The 17,560-nt window shown below is 37.2% G+C and overlaps 1 protein-coding gene across 3 annotated transcripts in view; it reads left to right on the forward strand.

The window, feature by feature from the left end:
- Positions 1–17,560, forward strand: part of LOC107037913 (protein groucho) — a 75,122-nt gene that overhangs the window by 22,792 nt on the left and 34,770 nt on the right. For 2 of the 3 annotated variants that reach the window (XM_015256740.1, XM_015256742.1), the window contains exons 3-4: positions 4,210–4,273; positions 9,973–10,017. In XM_015256740.1, coding sequence (XP_015112226.1) covers positions 4,210–4,273; positions 9,973–10,017 — 109 coding nt within the window. Of the gene's footprint in view, positions 1–271; positions 336–4,209; positions 4,274–9,972; positions 10,018–17,560 lie in introns of all 3 variants that reach the window. The other variant, XM_015256741.1, reaches the window with a different exon arrangement.

The raw sequence follows: 17,560 nt of genomic DNA on the forward strand, positions 1-17,560 counted from the left end.
TGATGTTCAGAGATGGGAGTATTTCAAGACGAAAGTGTTCCATGTGTATGAAAGCACTCTTGCATATATCATCATACTGCAAAAACGATAGAACTTTTACGACGCCGTAGTAAAGGGTGGCGAGAGAATTTATGACATATTCCATTGGATAGTGAAGATGTTTATAGGTACATCGAACGTGCTAGTTTTTTTTTTTAAAACTCATCGTGATTCCCAGTTCTCCGGATACTCAACATGAGATTTAATTGACGTGTTCTTATTGCCTGTACAGCCTAAAATTGGAGTGCGAGAAACTGGCCAGTGAGAAAATTGAGATACAGAGGCATTACGTGATGGTAAGCCGTCCGTGGAGAATATTCAAGAGCAATAGCACTGTGAAAACTAGTGTCTTCAAGACGTTTATTTTGAGACATTAGACGAAAAGTGTTCTACCGGCGAACTTGTGATGATGGAAATTTGGAATGTCTTGAAATGAGACGTTTATTCGGTATGAGAACAAGATGTTTGGTGGACAGAACATTTTCGTAATGTCTTGAAATACAAGTCACTAAATTTCAGGCATTTTTTTGTGTCAATTTAAGACACTTGGAGACTGTTCAGTCAATAGTCATTGATGACTGCGGCACTGGGAGAAGACATTAACTCTGTTGAGACGTGCAGTCATGAGACGTTCTTTGTGACTTATCCATTGTCTTTCATTATTGAAGTTGAAGGAATTTAAATATAGTAGTATTACAATATCAGAAGGGTGTAGGAATCTGAAATATTATTCTGATGAAAAATACTTTTCATTAGTATTTCTGATCACAAAAATTATTGATTATTTTGATAACTGTCTTCAGATACTGCTTCATGGCTGCTATTTTTAGTGTAGAGTGGATGCTCCCTAATACCCAGAACAAAATCCTTACTTTAAGATTTTCAAGTCTTAATTTGAGACTTGAAAATTTTAATTTTAGTCTTCTGAAAGTTTTAACTCAAGACTTTCAAATCTCAACTTGAGATATTCGAAGATCTTAACGTGAGACTGTCAGAGGATTTGAATTGAGATTTTTAAGACTCAAATTGTGATTTGAAAGTCTCAAATTAAGACTTTCAAGCCTATTTCACGTTTTACCTTGAGATATTTGAAAGTCTTAATTTTGCAACTTTAGAAAATCTCAAGTTGAGAGTTAGAACTCAATTGAAGATTTTCTATACTCTCAATTTGAGACCTCCATAAGTTTCAATTTGAGATCATAAGTCTCAAATGGAAATTAATTACTTAAATTAAACTTAAACGGGGGAACGAATTCCACGAATTTAAATCATGGAGAAGCCCCTGCTCACACGTCGATGGTTTGACTGAAGAATAGGAGGAACAGAGAGAAAGAATCTGTCTGTTCCAATCCTCTCGTACTGCCAGTGGTCCTATTGCGCATTCCAATCGCGCAGAGGAGCCCACACACAACTTACACACGCTTAGATTGTTAACGGTGGGGGAAGTCGACTTCCCCAACCGAAATCTTAGAGAAGCGAAATCACAGGGAGTGTCCACTGTAATCAAAATTATCAATGAATAAAAGATTGCCTCAAAAATATGAAACAGAAGGTCCTCCAGAAAGACCCTTAGAATGTCTAGAATGCATGTCTCAATGTCTTAACTTGAGACACTAAAAATAACTCAAATTTAGCGACCCAAGCGTCTTAAAGAAGAGAACAAAGTGCCTTAATTTCAGATACTAGTTTTCCAAGTGATAATCTCGAATTACAACACGAATTAGTCATAGCTTTTATACAAACAATCTTCATAAAAGCATCATAACTACAACATCTGCAATCATCGATAAATTAACCACACGGAGAGAAATATTCAGTAGAAGTTACGGAACAATTCACGTAATCCACAATGGGGAATCGTTTTCCGGCAATTTTTATAGGAATGGAAGAGAAGAAATCTGAAAGGTTCAGTGAATTCTCAGGTTCATCACCGAACAAAGTACGAAATTGTCACGTAATTTTTCTCGAAGAAGTAAAATCTTACAGAAACTTGCCGACTTATTATGCCTCAAAAATTAAAAATTCTTGAATGTTCAACAATTTTTATGAAGCTGGTGAGTTATTTCTACGTTCCGTTCCGTAAAATCTATCAATTGCTGGGGAAAAATTACGGAACGACTTGTCCCCACAGCGGTGAGTCATCAGACGAATTGTTAATATTTACGGAACAAATCGTAGAATTTACGTGGCAGTTCGTACAATTTCAGTTCCGACTCACACTTTTTATTGAATTTTACTTCGCCCGCGGATTACGTTTCGAAACGTAATTTTTACGTTTTTTTTCTGGTAATATTTATTGAATTTTTCTCTCCGTGCACCTATTTATAACATAGATTCATACTTGCACGTCTCCTCTACAATTACCCGATTCTCAAAGCAATTTAAGAGCCCGAAATATCTCGCAGTCCTTCGACATTTTATTTTCTCATTATCACCGATAAATCACGATAATTGTCCGGTGAATAGCACTGAATAACTCATCCAATGTCAATGGTAAATGTTATTCACAATCTACAATCAGAGGAGCGAAAGAGGGGTGGTTATGCGTATAACTATACATAATGATGGAGCGATGAGCAAGAGACAAGTATTAATTATTACCCGCACGACATCGGCCGTCATGAGGATCATTATCAATGTTTCCTGCCGCTGCACTAATTGTATGTTTTAACGGCTTGCTGTGCACACAATCCTCTCTTACTCCTAACCGCCCACAAACGTACACAGCGTATGCCCGGACGAGTGAAACAAGTCGGAGTTGTTTCTTGGTTTTATGAGAAAATGATTCATGATATCTGTATGTTGAATGATGGTAACCATCGCTGCAGGTTATCGTTATGGTGGAATTTTAAATATTCAATTTGGAATTGGAGAAATAATGGTTGAAGTTTATTCACTAGTTTTCATTTGTACTAGTGATGCCGCGAGAGACTCTACGAGACATCGCGAGACAATACTTTGGAGAGATGGTCCCGGTCTCAGTGAACATGGAAATCTTTGGTCTCGTCTCAGTCTCGAAATACGCAGTATCGATTGCTCTCGTGATGACTCCCAGGCAATTTATCTCATCTCGGTCCCACGTTTTCCTATTTTGAATGTTAATTCTCGGTTTTTGTCTCGCTTTGTCTCGTCTCGATTCTCTACTTAAAACGCGAAAAGCGCGGAACCGAGATGAGATAAATTAACTCGAAGCCATCACGAGGGGAGTCGATACTGCGTAGTTCGAGAGCGAGACGAGACCAAAATTTTTGTGTTCACTGAAACCGAGACAATCGCTCCAAAGTATTGTCTCGTGATGTCTCGAAAGTCTCTCGCGGCATCACTAATTTGTACATTGAGAGAAAATAGGGGGAGTGAATAAGGGCTGGGAAAATTTAGTAAATGGTCATTTTGATTCGAAGAAAATGGTACGGTGGGGTCTGAAGTGGGTGAAGATGGACCGCCTTTGATGGTCAATAAGACGAGATTGGGAGAGTGAAATTTTATAATCAGGGCAATGAATTTTCGGGAGAGTCACATTACATTTAATTTAAGGAGAAACTGCAATTATTATTTTGTATTTGTAAAACTACTTCATTGACTCAACAGTGCAATGATCGAGTCCATAAAGTAATTTCACAGACAAAATTAATAATTGTAGGAGAAAACGCAATTGTGAAAGTTCATATTGACATAGCGGTTCCGTTTCTCCATAGAAGATATAAAAATGATAAAATTTCAGATTTTTTAAATTTTCAATCAAAATATGAATCTCCACTACCAAATGACGCAGAATGTTTGATTAATGAAAATTTAAGAATATACTTCCCTGAATTTTTTCGACTTGTATTAATTTTCATGGAATAATTGGCCTGAAATCTACAGCTTCTCTTGATTTTTCTATAAAATTTTTATTTTCCATAACTCTTTGAATTCTTTGAAATTCTTTGGAGGGATCTAGACTTCGAATTGAAAAAAAAAAATAACAAATTCAAAATAAAATAAAGATATGAATTGTCGGATTAATTTCACCACCTGGATTTCTCTCAGTGTATAAATCATTATTTAAACATTATTTAAATTGTAACATCATGCTGTACTTTAATGATGAAATAATCGATGCTTCTGAATGTCTGCCTGCACTTACCAATGTTTAGCTTACACGTGCGTTTTCCTGCTTGTTCTGTACAGTATTAAATTGGAGCTGGAGAAACTCGCCCAGGAGAAGACGGAGATGCAGCGCCACTACGTCATGGTGAGTCAATGAATTCTCAGGGCGTGTGATTGAAACAATCATTGTTACTTTAACGATATTATTGGGTTTTGCATTGTTTCTGGATGGGCTAGCTCTCGCCTGCATCTAGTAGATAGAATTTGTTCTCGTGCATGCACACTGGGAGAAAAAAAAAACAAATATCACTGAAATAATTTGTTGAGGTGAGACGATAGGAAATACGAATACGAGACAGTTCTTTCCTTTAAACTCAGTGAGTTTCAGAGGAAAGTCATATTTCAGAAATGTCTGAAGATTTCCGTTTGCATAACTTCATAACTGGATTCATTTAATACCAAAGCCTGCTCCTACTTGAGGGAAATTCACCAACTTGATAGGCGGAAATTTAATGTCTTTCGCAAAAATGGAATTTTAGTGAAAAAAAACAACAATTTGTCGAATCAAAAAATTGTCACTTTATCGTGAAATGTTCATGTTCAAGTCTTGAACACGGAATTCGTCGTACATATCCTCAGGTGATGGAGTTTGTTCAAGAAATTAAGAGGAAGAACTAAGAGAAAAAATTAATTCTACTAAAATTAATTCTACCGAAAATATATATTCTCCAGAAGAGATCTTTTGTCATGTTAAATCAATTTAGTTGCAGGCAATAAAGAATGTTTCCATCAAAACATGATAATTCCCGTAGTAGTAAATGTTCTCGGAAGACATCTATGTCTTCCGTGTAAATACATTAGTTCTGTAGAGAATTGGATGAGATTCCGTTTTTATCGAGTGACTGTCACTGATATTTATCCAGTGAACATTTATAATTTCCATGGAACAAAACATCATTTTTAGAGAAAACTCGAATTTTCCACCGGAAACCTTGTTTTTTGGCAAAACTAAATAATTTCTAGGGGATTTTTTTATGAGAAAAAAATATTCTTTCGTCGACAATGTATTCTTTCTATGATATAAACCCACGGAGTTCTCTCGGATCAAATGATAGTGGTACACGGAGAGAAATTTTGATAAAAATTATCCTATCGGTCTATGAAAGTGGATCATGAGTCATCTCGTTTCCTCATTTCTATCCCGAAATTTAGTAAAAGTTAATATATGATGATCAAATTTTATTCTACGTTAGAGAAATTGTATCCTGATAAAACAAAAAATTACCGCGCCGGTAGAGTAAAAATTACTGTACTGGTAGAGTAAAATTTACCAACCGTTCTAGAATTTTCGTTGTTATCTACATAAAAATTATTGGACTGGAAGAGTAAAATTTATTATGCGTCACTTTTTATCAACATTTCTCAACGTGTACAATAAATTATATTTTTCAGGGAGATTCCTAATGGTCATGTCAAAATCTCGAATATGCCTCAACTAAATCTGCGTCACTCCATCAAATATTCTCACGTGGAACGTACACTGATAGAAAAACGACAAAGTTCTCAAACAAGTCTTACTTATGCCAAGAAAATAGTTTTTTGAAAATTATCAAAAAAGGATTTTTTTGTGCCAAACATTCAGAGAGTGCGTCGGAATGAAAATTTTTTATCGCAAAAATAGATTTTGTAGTTCAAAAAAATTGCATTCTCTGTACACGCAAGAAATGTCATTTCTAGCACTACTCCTTCGTTATTCGATACTCCCATACGCATTTTGCTCCCGAAAAATCTTTGTTTTATGCGAAACAAGGGACAGTAGTTTTTCGTTTCGGCTGTCTAATAATCATAGACGAGAAATGAACCCTTAAATGAAACAATAATAATGATATGATAGCAATCTTGTAACTTAGGGATAAAATATTTATTGATGAATTTGCCTCTCTATGAGATATTTTCATCCTGAAAAGGCACCGTCTGGTGTGAATTATCCGCCTCTTGAGCCAAATATTTCGTTGCTGTCGAAAGTAGAACAATTATTCATGTTTGAGACTTTCAAATTCAAGCCAAATAAATTCTTTTTTGGCAATTTTCAACTAGCGATTTTGTTGGCCCAAACAAGACTTGTTTGACAACGTGTTTGTTTTTCTCTCAGTGTATACAATTTTTTGTCACAACTAATTTTTTCTCTCACTGTGATATTATGTAGTTTTTTTCTCTCTCCTATCTTCTTCTTTTATTTTCCAAATTTATTCTCTGCATATTCTTGTCATCATGACTGAAGATGGTCGCTGTATCACTATACAGATATCAATAAATATCCGTTCAGCACGAGCATATTTTTTTATTGCCCGAGCAAAATGGAGGTAAAGTTTTATTTTCGATTCAGCATGGCCGTAAGTATTCAACATCTCGTGGGCTACATATATTCAAATGTTATATCCATCTAACCTAATCTCCCACCGGGCATTTCGTCTTTACGACTCCCTCATGTAATTGTCGAGCTCGTGAACTTTTACGAGCGCCCGACAGATCGTTGAAAACTATTCTTCGTGCATGTATCTTCAAGAGTTTTATATAGTTCAGAGATGTTACCAAATTATGGAAGAACTCTACGCAAGGGCTTGATATCGCTGTCATCCATTATTCTCTTCCATTCCACTCTGATTCCTCGTTTTTATTTTCATTTCTGACTATTCTTTGTTAATGCGGGCACATCTCCGTGGAATAACGAATGAGTTAGAACCGCTCTCACGGTTGAAATTACCAGGGGGAAATCCTCGGTGAGGTGCGTTAATTGAAGACTAATTGCGACGGAAAAGAAAAGTCGAGAGGGAATAATTCCTTTTGCTTCCTTTATAATAGTTCTGAGTTTTCCATTTTAATCCCCTGATTAACCGCTCCCAGTTGCTCACTTAACGTTATCGCGGCTCATTTTGCACCTCGATATAATTGTCTTATCACATTGGTAGGAATTTTTTGAAAATTTAATAACAGTGGAGTTTCAACTTTCAGTTTTGTGAATTAGAAATCTATTTGGGATCAGAGCGTTCATGGAATTTTTCATTTATTTTGAAAATTTTAATTATGTCTAGTTCCACTGAAATTTCAATGAATTATGTCACTGAATTTTCAGTTTAATTATTCCATGATAATTAGCAGAAATCACAATCAAGTGAATCGATTATTTCTTGAATTAATTTGACTGATTAAAAAAAAATGAACATTGCGGTTGTTCCAGCAATTCTCTACTCTGCTTTCTTATAACACTGTTATAAGAAATTTTGTTCGTGTTCTCACTTTGTCCATCAAGTTGTGAATTTTCAATGACGAAATTCCTTGAAATTTCAGTGGAACTGTCACTTGATAAAAATTTCCAATAAATTTACCAGAGATTGCAAAGAAAAACTTTCAACATTGAAGAATTATTCCTCCACTACCCTCTCTGTATATTAAAATTTTAATATCTGAATTTCTAACGAGCTGTATATCAACTGAGAATGACATTTCCAATAGCCGTCATTGATGACGAGAATTGAATGCACAAATTCATGAGAATCATGATCGTTTATCGTGTGGTGCCACTTACATTCACCAAAATAAGTACACCTCCATGTATACGTGTGCAAAACGCCTGTTAAAACCCCCCAGTTTGCGTCTTGCACAAATATATATGTGTTCATGGTGTGTGCACCAACCAGTCTCTTTATGACCCTCATAAAAGACGTTTACAATGGTCGTTGGCACGCGGGATAACGCCGTGGACTACCGTGGTATTCGGGACGCTCGTTAAAGCCTCGTTCATCGTATACGCGACGACGAGGTCGACTCGATAGTTGGTGAGTTTTCTTCAGGTTTTCGCTAAACCGCACTCTATAGAAATATTTATGAGTCTTCATTCGCATAACTCGCTGTTTTGCTCGTTAAATTATATATCTTCACTCGGTAAAAAGTATCCTTTTTATTTCCCTCCAATATACGACGGAATATGTATGGTAGAAATGAATATGAGAGAGACTTAACTCAATTTTATTTTATTTTCATAGTCCAGTGTTTTTAATTTTACAGTTATGAACTCGTCTCTTATGTCATCGAAGACGCTTCCTCTTTCGCTCTTCAACGTGTTGAATATTATTGATATATTTTTTCGGTATTTATCCAGCGCTGTTGGAAAAACAGGGAAATTTCATGGATGATTTGTCATTTTCTGGACAGTGACAGGGAATTCAATTTAGAAAGGAAAAATCATGAAATTTCAGATTTCAGTTAAAATTCAATGGAATCCGGAATTTTTGAGCAGCAGAACAGACGAGAACTCCCCAATTGACTTAAATTTTTAACGAACTTTCAATTAATTGAAAATTTCAGAATATATTTACCTGAATTTTCCTGATTTCTATTCATTTTGATGAATTTATTGACTTGAAATTAGCAACTTTCATTGATTTTTTCATTGGATTTATATTTATATTTTTTTGCTTTCATGAACCTATTGTTTTGTTGCTAAAAACTATTTTACATCTTGAAAAATGATTGGTGAATTGGGAATTTTGTTGTTGAAATTCCAAAAAAGTTTAATCTTAGATTTTTTCATCGGATTTATTTCATGATATTTTTCTTGGCTTTCATGGACTCATTCTTTTTTTTTTTGAAACACATTTTGTATCTTAAAAAATTATTGATAAATTGATAGTTAGTCATATGGCAATTTTGTTGTTGAAATGTCAGGAAAATTTCAACCTATATTTTAGTAAGATAATCGATCTTCCCCCATTAGTTGTCAAATTAATGCAAAAATTAACATTCTCCAATCGAACCATGAATATTCAGTACACAAATTACGCTCAATTCTGCATCAATTGAATATTCAAGAATATATTCACCCGAATTTTCGTGATTTTTGTTAATTCCGATGGAATAATCAATCTGAAAATTAGTTTCCACTGATTTTCCCATAAAATAGTGAACTTTGAACGTCGAAATTCCTCAATCTGATGAAAAAATTCCCGGAAATATACCGAAAATTTCCAACAGTGTGCGTTCGGACACCGTCACCTACTAAATGCATGCACCATCATCAATCATGAACGCTTATGCATGATTCATTCATCTTCACAACATTTTTGTAACCACACTTCACACGCGGAGAGAAATTTGTAACAAAAATCGCCCCCCACTGAACCCCAGTAAAAATTCAATAACAATGTTTCACGTACGGAGAGAAATGTTCAGTAAAAATTACGGAACTCACAATTCGCTCACCGATTACGGAATCGACTCAGAAAATTCAGTAGCGAAGTGGTAAAACGGTACAAGCCAATTTTGACTATTGACCAGTTTTCAATAAATATCTCGGAATCTAAGGGAGATGGCAAAATTTTTGTTACAACCTTTTTTGTAGACCCGATTGAGAGCTACAACAAATGCTATGATGAAAATTTCGCTATCTCCCTTAGATTCGGAAATATTCCTCAAAAACTCAACGGGGAGATAAGTCGACTTAAAACGGTTTTACCACTTCGCTACTGAATTTAAGTGCAAAAATTCCGTGACACTTCCGTAAAATTTCCTACAATCACATTTCGCTCCAGAAAAATACGTAAAAGGGAGAATATATTCAGAATGTACGTGACAAAAAAAAAAAAATTCTAAGAGAATGAGAATTTAGAGAGAAAAAATTTCCGCTTCACCCAGCCGGGAATCGAACCCGGGTCTCCCAGATACGCGTAATCTTTTTCCATATTTCTCCCCGTGCGGGTAATTTTGGTATAAATTTTTCTCCCTGCAGACACTCTCTATTAGACGCCCATTAACCATTAAATTAATATTTTTTTATTTTATTTTCAGTACTACGAAATGTCATATGGACTCAACGTGGAGATGCACAAGCAGGTGAGACATTAGAATAAATACTATTATCGGACAATGTTGATAAATAATCAACGCGAATGCCGCTGGATTAGTTGGGAATTGGAAAATCCGGGAATAAACGATGCACAAACGTGAATTTAACCGGAGAGCCGGGGAGGGTCGGTGAGCTTCGTTATCATTGTGAAAAGAGGGATTGTTTTTCGATATGTGTTTTCAAATGTGTGGTAGGCATGGGTATATGTGTATCTGGGGAGGCGTGGAGGATTGTGAATCGACAGGGGCAGGGCGAGGGNGAAGGGGGGGGGGGTGAGGGGAATGGAAAATATATTTATATGAAACGAGAGAGGTACGGATCCGTAAAATTCACGCATGAAAAATATCGTCAACCAGCGAAAATAATTCGATTTCGTTGCTTTTCCCACCGATATTTCCATTTATATTCGCCAATCCTCTGTCTCTCCTCTTTCAGCTGCTTTGCCAGTTACGAGTCTCTGGTTCACTCATTATCTATTCATTTATCCATTAAGCGAGCCTTCAGTATAGATATATCATTGATCAGTGCCTCGCCAATTTCACTCAATTCCACTTTTTTTTTTCTTTTATTTGTCCCAATTTTTTGAGGCTTTTTTTTTCAACTCAAGTGAGGCAACGAATGGGATGGTAAAGTAAAGAGATAGACGGCAGTGCGAGCTATGATAAAAAAGGGGGTAGAAAATTGATGAGTGGAGGATAGGAAAAAGCGGATGAGAGGACCAATATCGAAAAAATCAGGCTTCACCGATAGAGACCAAAGCGGCGAGACTAACTCATTTTATTTTTTTCTCTTTCGAGCTCTTCCATTCTATCATGCCTTCTGGCTACCATCTCATCCTTTCATCCATTTTCGCAGATTTTTTTTTAACAACCTGACCACTCTTCCATTACGCTCAGCCTTTTCCACTGGTATTACTCGAGTTGAAAATGAAAAATTGGTGAATTTTTAAAATTTGGTTGGGGTATAATATTTTTATATTCTGCTTTTCTGTTAGCTCACTCGAAATGTTTCGGAATCACTATCGAGTTCCAGAAATCTGTTAAATGTGAAATATCAGTAGCGAAGCGGTAAAACGGTCCACGTTGATTTTTACTGTTGAGCAATTTTGAATGAATATCTCGAAATCTAAGGGAGATAGTAAAATGTTTGTCATAACCTTTTTTCTTGCGCTCACTTCGCTCTACAAAAAAGGTAATTACAAAAATTTCGTTATCTCCTTTAGATTCAGAGATATTTTTCGAAAACTCAGCTAAGGGATTAATCGACTTGAACCGTTTTACCGCTTCGCTACTGATATGATTGGAGTCGTTATGGTAGTTGATAAGGAAAGTTATAGACGGCAAAACCAGAGATTCATTGGAAAGTGAAGGAGACAAATCCCATTCACAGCAACCGGTGCTACGACAGAGTAAATTCTCAAACTGTAAGTGACGGAATTCACAATTTTTTTTTGACATCTTCGTGGGACTTGTAGAATGGGATTGAAGCTTCTTTAGATGAGCTTTCGGATAGTTGACAATTCAATAAAAATGCGTAAACAATAGCGTTATATTAATATTTCATTGAAATATCGACAATTAAAACCAGAGATAGGCAAAATCGGGACACCCGAATTAAAATGATTCCATTACACATAAAATCAGGTAACTGTTTAGTACAATTTTGCAAATATTTTACAAATCAGTAGTCAACTTCACAAGAATGATGATCATTTGATTAATTGAAAAATGAAATTCAGATATTTAGAATTTTTTAGTTAATTACATTTGCGAATTAAAAATTGTTTTCAAATTTAAATAAAAAAGTAAGGAACTGTGAATCTATAGTAAACTTCTTTTAAAATGACTTGATAACGATTTTTGCCGATCCCTGATCAAAAGAATAGGTACACAAATCGTTAAAACATAATTTCGTGACTCTCGATATGTTTTAATTTTGTTTTATCACAAAATAGAATATTCACGTGTAATTAATTGGGACATAACATCTCCACATCGACATGTGCCAAACTTGCATTGGGATATAGGACTTTTCGTTTACCAAAGATTATTCATTGAAAAATACTAATCCTGATTAATTCAAGTGAATTCCGACAATGACTCTCTTTATCATGTCCAACCCAAAACAATCCTCCCTCACCCTAATAACGCGTTCACCTTGTCTAGCAGCATTAAATTTCCCATTTTCACGTACTCAATTGTCAAAGGTCGTTTAGGTTTGGGTTAAGTTTCTCCCACGTTCATCTGCCATGTGCTAGCCAGCCACGTTCGATTTTTATCCACCCTCGCCTTCTCTTCCCACTTCAGTGCTTCAAATTGCTGTGCCAATCCCCTCAAGAGGAATATTCTTTTTATTGCCTACCGTTAGAGAGCACACTTTATACGTGAGGGTCGCTGTGTCCCCCCGTTGTCCGCTGTTTTTATCGCCCTCGCCACTTTTACGACTAGTCCTTTGCGGTACAGCCTGAGTTTGTGTAGGTTTCATACAACATTTTCTTCTTGCTCTACTTTGTACGAAAAAGCCTGCCGGGAGTCAATCCCCAGGGTCCTGTCGTTGACTTTAATATGCTTCATTTACATGCAACCACGCGGGGTTATACAACGACAGATAGCTTAATGTGTACACACCCCTGCACATGCATACTTAAACGCATGGTAATACCGGTGAACGAGGCTCGCCTCGTTTACCACCTTTTCCGTCTCTCCTTTTATCGACGTATGCAGAGGTAAACCAGCCAATGTACCTTCATACCCATCAACAGTTGATGTTAGGGTACAAAAGAAGGTCACGACCTCGGTACTCATCACCTTTTTTACTTCACCAATTTGTCGTTAAAAGTAAATGCAAATTCACTGTTGGAGTGTTGAAGAGTGCTGGCGGAAATTTTCGGTATACTGGTGTGGAAATTATTAGGACGTTGATTAAATAGTTTCAGTTAGTCGAAAATTCATCCCAATTTGGCGATGAATATTTATGATTTTATCGACTATTCAAATAGGTTGAGAAATTCTCGTCTCATGGTCAGGTGAGATGAGAATTCCTCGAGTTCTGGTGTTCAGAAATTTGGAATTTCATTGAGTTTTCAGGGAAATCTGGAATTTCATGATTTTTCTTCTCAATTAGTGGTGGAGTCCATGTCCATTTCCATGAAATTTAATTTTTTTTAAATAGTTCAGTAGTAATTTTTAGAAGAATTTGATTTGGGGAAAAAAAACGTTAAATTTCAAATTTAATGAAAATTCAATGAAATTTCGAACTTTGCGAGCATCAGACACTTGAGAATTTATCATTTTACTTGAATTTTCAATAGAACTATAATGTGATAAAAATTTCCTAGAAGTGTACCGGAAATTTCAGTGATAAATTTCTAACAATCTCGAAATCAGTAGCGAAGCGGTAAACCGGGTTAAGTCGATTTTTACTATTGGCTAGTTTTTGACGAATATCTCGGAATCTAAAAGAGATAGAAAGATTTTTGTCATTACCTTTTTTGTAGAGCCAATAGAGCGTTATAAAAAAAGTCATGAGAAAAATTTTGCTATCTCTCTTAGATTCCGAGATATTCAGCAAAAACTGGCTAATAGTCAAAATCGACTTAACTCGGTTTACCGCTTCACTACTGAAATAGACTTAGGGAAAATAAAAATCCTGAGATTACGAATTTCACTAAAAATTCAATAAAATTGCGAATTTTTGAAAACCAGAGAGGCGAGAATTCCTCTCTTTACTTGAATTTTCCATTAAAACATGAATATTCAAGACTAAATGTCACTGAATTCTCAATTAATTAAAAAATTAAGAATACGTTCACCGGAATTTCGTTCAATTCCACAGAATAGTCGAACTGAAATTAACAGTTTCACTCGACTTTCCCACAAAATTGTGAATGTTCAAAGACAGAATTCCAGGAAATTGAGCGATTCGCTCTCAAATTGACTGCAAAGTAAAAACATTGAAAATTAAAATGTTTACTTAAATTTAAAAAAATCTAATAGCGCAGTATTCGAAATGAAAACTCATCACCGCCTTTAAATACGTCTCTCATTCCACTGTCTACAGAACATTGAATTAATCTAAAATGAATGAATGCACAATAAATGAACAAAATTAATGAATTTCCATAAATATTTTCCTACAATTAATCTCAAAGACATTCGCATTGAGAAACACAGCTCCGATTCCTCTCATTGCATGCCCACCACTTCCAAGTAGCCAGCTCCACCACTGGTCAGGCAAAGGAGCTTGCATGAGAATCACTGCAGCCAATTTGCGCTAATTCGAGGGATTGTCAATGCGGTTATCTACTTTTTATCATTCAATTCCCCGGTTGTACACAGTGTGACGTTAATTTGTGTTTTGCGGAAAGCCTCCAGGGATCTGAGTGCAAATGTAAATGAGTGAGAACAAGGGGGTGTTAGCTATGCCTGCTTTGCTATCTAGTCTGTGCGCGCCACCTTGTTATGCGCGACTGATGAACGCCACCGTTAATTACGTCTGCCCATATCCATTAAGTAGGGTCCCCGTAGACGCCAGACTCGCTTAAAATTGTTACAAAGTTGTTCACACTCTACAAACTTCACTTCTCCTTTTGCCTCTGTTGATGGGGACAAGTTTCCAGCAGACCAACGAAGCTTGAGACACACTAGAAAAAAATTAATTGAAATTCTGCTGATGATTGAATTCAATTCGAGAAGAAACACCTGACGTTTTATACACGATCATCAATTTTCAGGCTTAATTATACCATTTCTATTCATTTTCTAATCAAATGGTGATCTTGCAAAAACAAGAATATATAGAAATAAAAACTATACTTGAATTGAGTATAAAATATACTTGATTTAAGTATATTCAATTCAAGTATATTTTTTTCCGTGATATATCCACCAAATCACAATACAAGTCTCACCATTGGTCGGCATAACGCAACCCCAAACATTATCAGAAAAGTGAAATAATTACTGGACTAATACCATCATAGGATTAACAATGAAACCACCATGATAATGATTCTAGTGTAGCCAGGAAGGCATCAGGTTTACACACCACATATACCAACGCAGGTTGAGTATGTTAGCATGTCACAGTATCGAGAATTCTAGTATAGTGCCAAGGGGTCGGCGGGAGGGGAAAGGGTTGAGAGTGAAAATGGTAACAAGAGGAGGTGAAGCGGTAGTACTAAAAGCCGAAAGCCCCCACAAGCCAGCCAATAATTGTCCCATGGGTAGATGACGCACGTGCGATAGTCATGTATGCGTCGGTCCCCCTCTCGTTACTCTCTCCATCTCTACCTCCATACTCCGAAAATCCAATTGTACTAGTACTCTCGTGCATGGATGATGGTACGCGGTGGTAAGTCCGATAATGTTTAGCGCAATCAGCGATAATGGCGGTGTATGGCGCGTTTAATCAGGGCAGTAGCCCGTTGTGGCTTGTGGTTTGAAGCTCTGGGCAACGGGTTGCATCGGGCCTGTGTAAAGGAAAGGATGATCAAGGGTTGCATGGGCTAACAAAGGGAGATGGAGAATGAGATGGGGGGGAATGATAGTTGTAGTTGTAGTGGAGAGAAGGCTTGGATATATCAGGTGAGCTTAGTGGTCACCAGTGGCCTCGCATCGCCTCGACCAGAGAGTGGCCACTGGCCCTCTGGAACACCAAACCGCATTCACCCACACACTTGGACTTGTGCTAGCCACTGGATGACTGTGTTAGTGGAACTATCTACCAACGGACAAACTCTACTTCGTATCAACGTCTCCATCACTTCCATAGTCTTCGTCAGCTCTACATGATGTGGACAAAAGCGATGGGAAAACAACAGTTCGGCAGCTTCTGAGTGTTGGTGCTGTTGATTTACCTCTGTTCCCTATGAATTGGGAAATCTGTTTCATCTATTATTAGTATGATACCAAGGAGTCAGTTGGGTAAAGATAAATCAACAGACGTGATGGTTCAGAAGGCTACAGGACGGACGTGCGAGTTTGAAAAAAAGAAATGGATGTTTTGAGTGGGTCATGCCCGCAGCACCCAAGAGCCTCAAGCGATGATGTGGCACTCTTGGAAGAGGGTCTCAAATCTCTAAACATCTTGCGCCGTCTCTGGCCCTCTGGAACACTAAACCTCATTCGCCCACACACTTGGACTTGTGCTAGCCACTGGATGACTGTGTTAGTAGAACTATTTACCAACGGACAAACTCTACTTCGTATCAACGTCTCCATCACTTCCATAGTCTTCGTCAGCCCTGCATGATGGGGACAGAAGCGATGGGAAAACAACAGTTCGGTAACTTCTGAGTGTTGGTGCTGTTGATTTACCTCTATTCCTTATGAATTGGGAAATCTGTTTCATCTATTACGATACCAAGGATTCAGTTGGGTTTAGATAAATCAACAGACGTGATGGTTCAGAAGGCTACAGTACGGACGTGCGAGTTTGAAAATAAGAAATAGATGTTTTGAGTGGGTCATGCCCACAGCGCCTCAAGAGCCTCAAGTGATGATGTGGCACTCGTGAAAGAGGGTCTCGAACATCCAAACATCCTGATCTTTCGCCGTCTGTCTCGGGCACTTGTCGCCCCTCGAGAACCACTTATCCGGCACCTGAGCTTTGTCGAGTCCTACTTTGCCCAGTCCATGTGACCACTTCGCCTCCATTCTTGTCTCTCTATGTATTCTGCTTTTCCATTTATTTGTTCCATGAGATTTCAGCTCGTCTACTGTATGGAGATAACTGCCATTATTTTTCTCTCATTCGATATCCCTGAACTGCTGGGCTCTGTAGCACTTTAGTTGGCTACTATGACATCTTACCTCCTGGTCGTCTCTTGCCCATTGGCCCAACGGGCTTCGAATTGATTGAGTCTTGTTTAGTCTGGAACCTCAGTACATAATAGTCGATCTAACAGTCTCTTGGGCCAGCGTTTCAATGCCACTGCACATATTGTCGTCTACGACAATCCACCACTCAACTCTGATGTCCCATCGTGTATCTAACCCAGCTGTCCTTTCAAAGTTCAACTGAAAGGAGATCTTCTATTTGCACAGAGCATTATCGTGGACAAAAATACGGTTCCACTCGTATCGTAAATCAATATCACCACAATTTGTAGTCCTGCTCTCGATATCAGTAAAACCCTCGTCGTAAAATTTTTCGGAAATGGGATGAAAAAATAAAAATAAATAAACAAGAGTTGAGTGTAGTACCGACATTTGAAAACTCACGGTTGGCTTGAATAAAAGGGGATAAAAAGAATCATAAAAATACGAAGAGATTCTGGGTAGGGCGGCTTTCACTAGTATATAACGGCAGAATGTTATATCCTTTTACATGTAGGTATGAGCGAAAGAAGGAAAAGGGGGGTTTCTTCTACAAGGATGGCGTGATTCGAGGCTGCCTGGATAGAGTATTGGATTATTGGAGTATCGACGTCGTCGAGAAAGCGGAGTGGTATAGTCAGCTAGTAAGACGAGGGTGAAAAAAAAAGATGAAAACGTACAAGGAAAAAAGGAAAAATAGAGAATGAGGTAG

This window comes from Diachasma alloeum, unplaced genomic scaffold, assembly GCF_001412515.2.
Source record: "Diachasma alloeum isolate Michigan unplaced genomic scaffold, Dall2.0 Dall_scaffold_00271, whole genome shotgun sequence".
NCBI lineage: Eukaryota > Metazoa > Arthropoda > Insecta > Hymenoptera > Braconidae > Diachasma > Diachasma alloeum.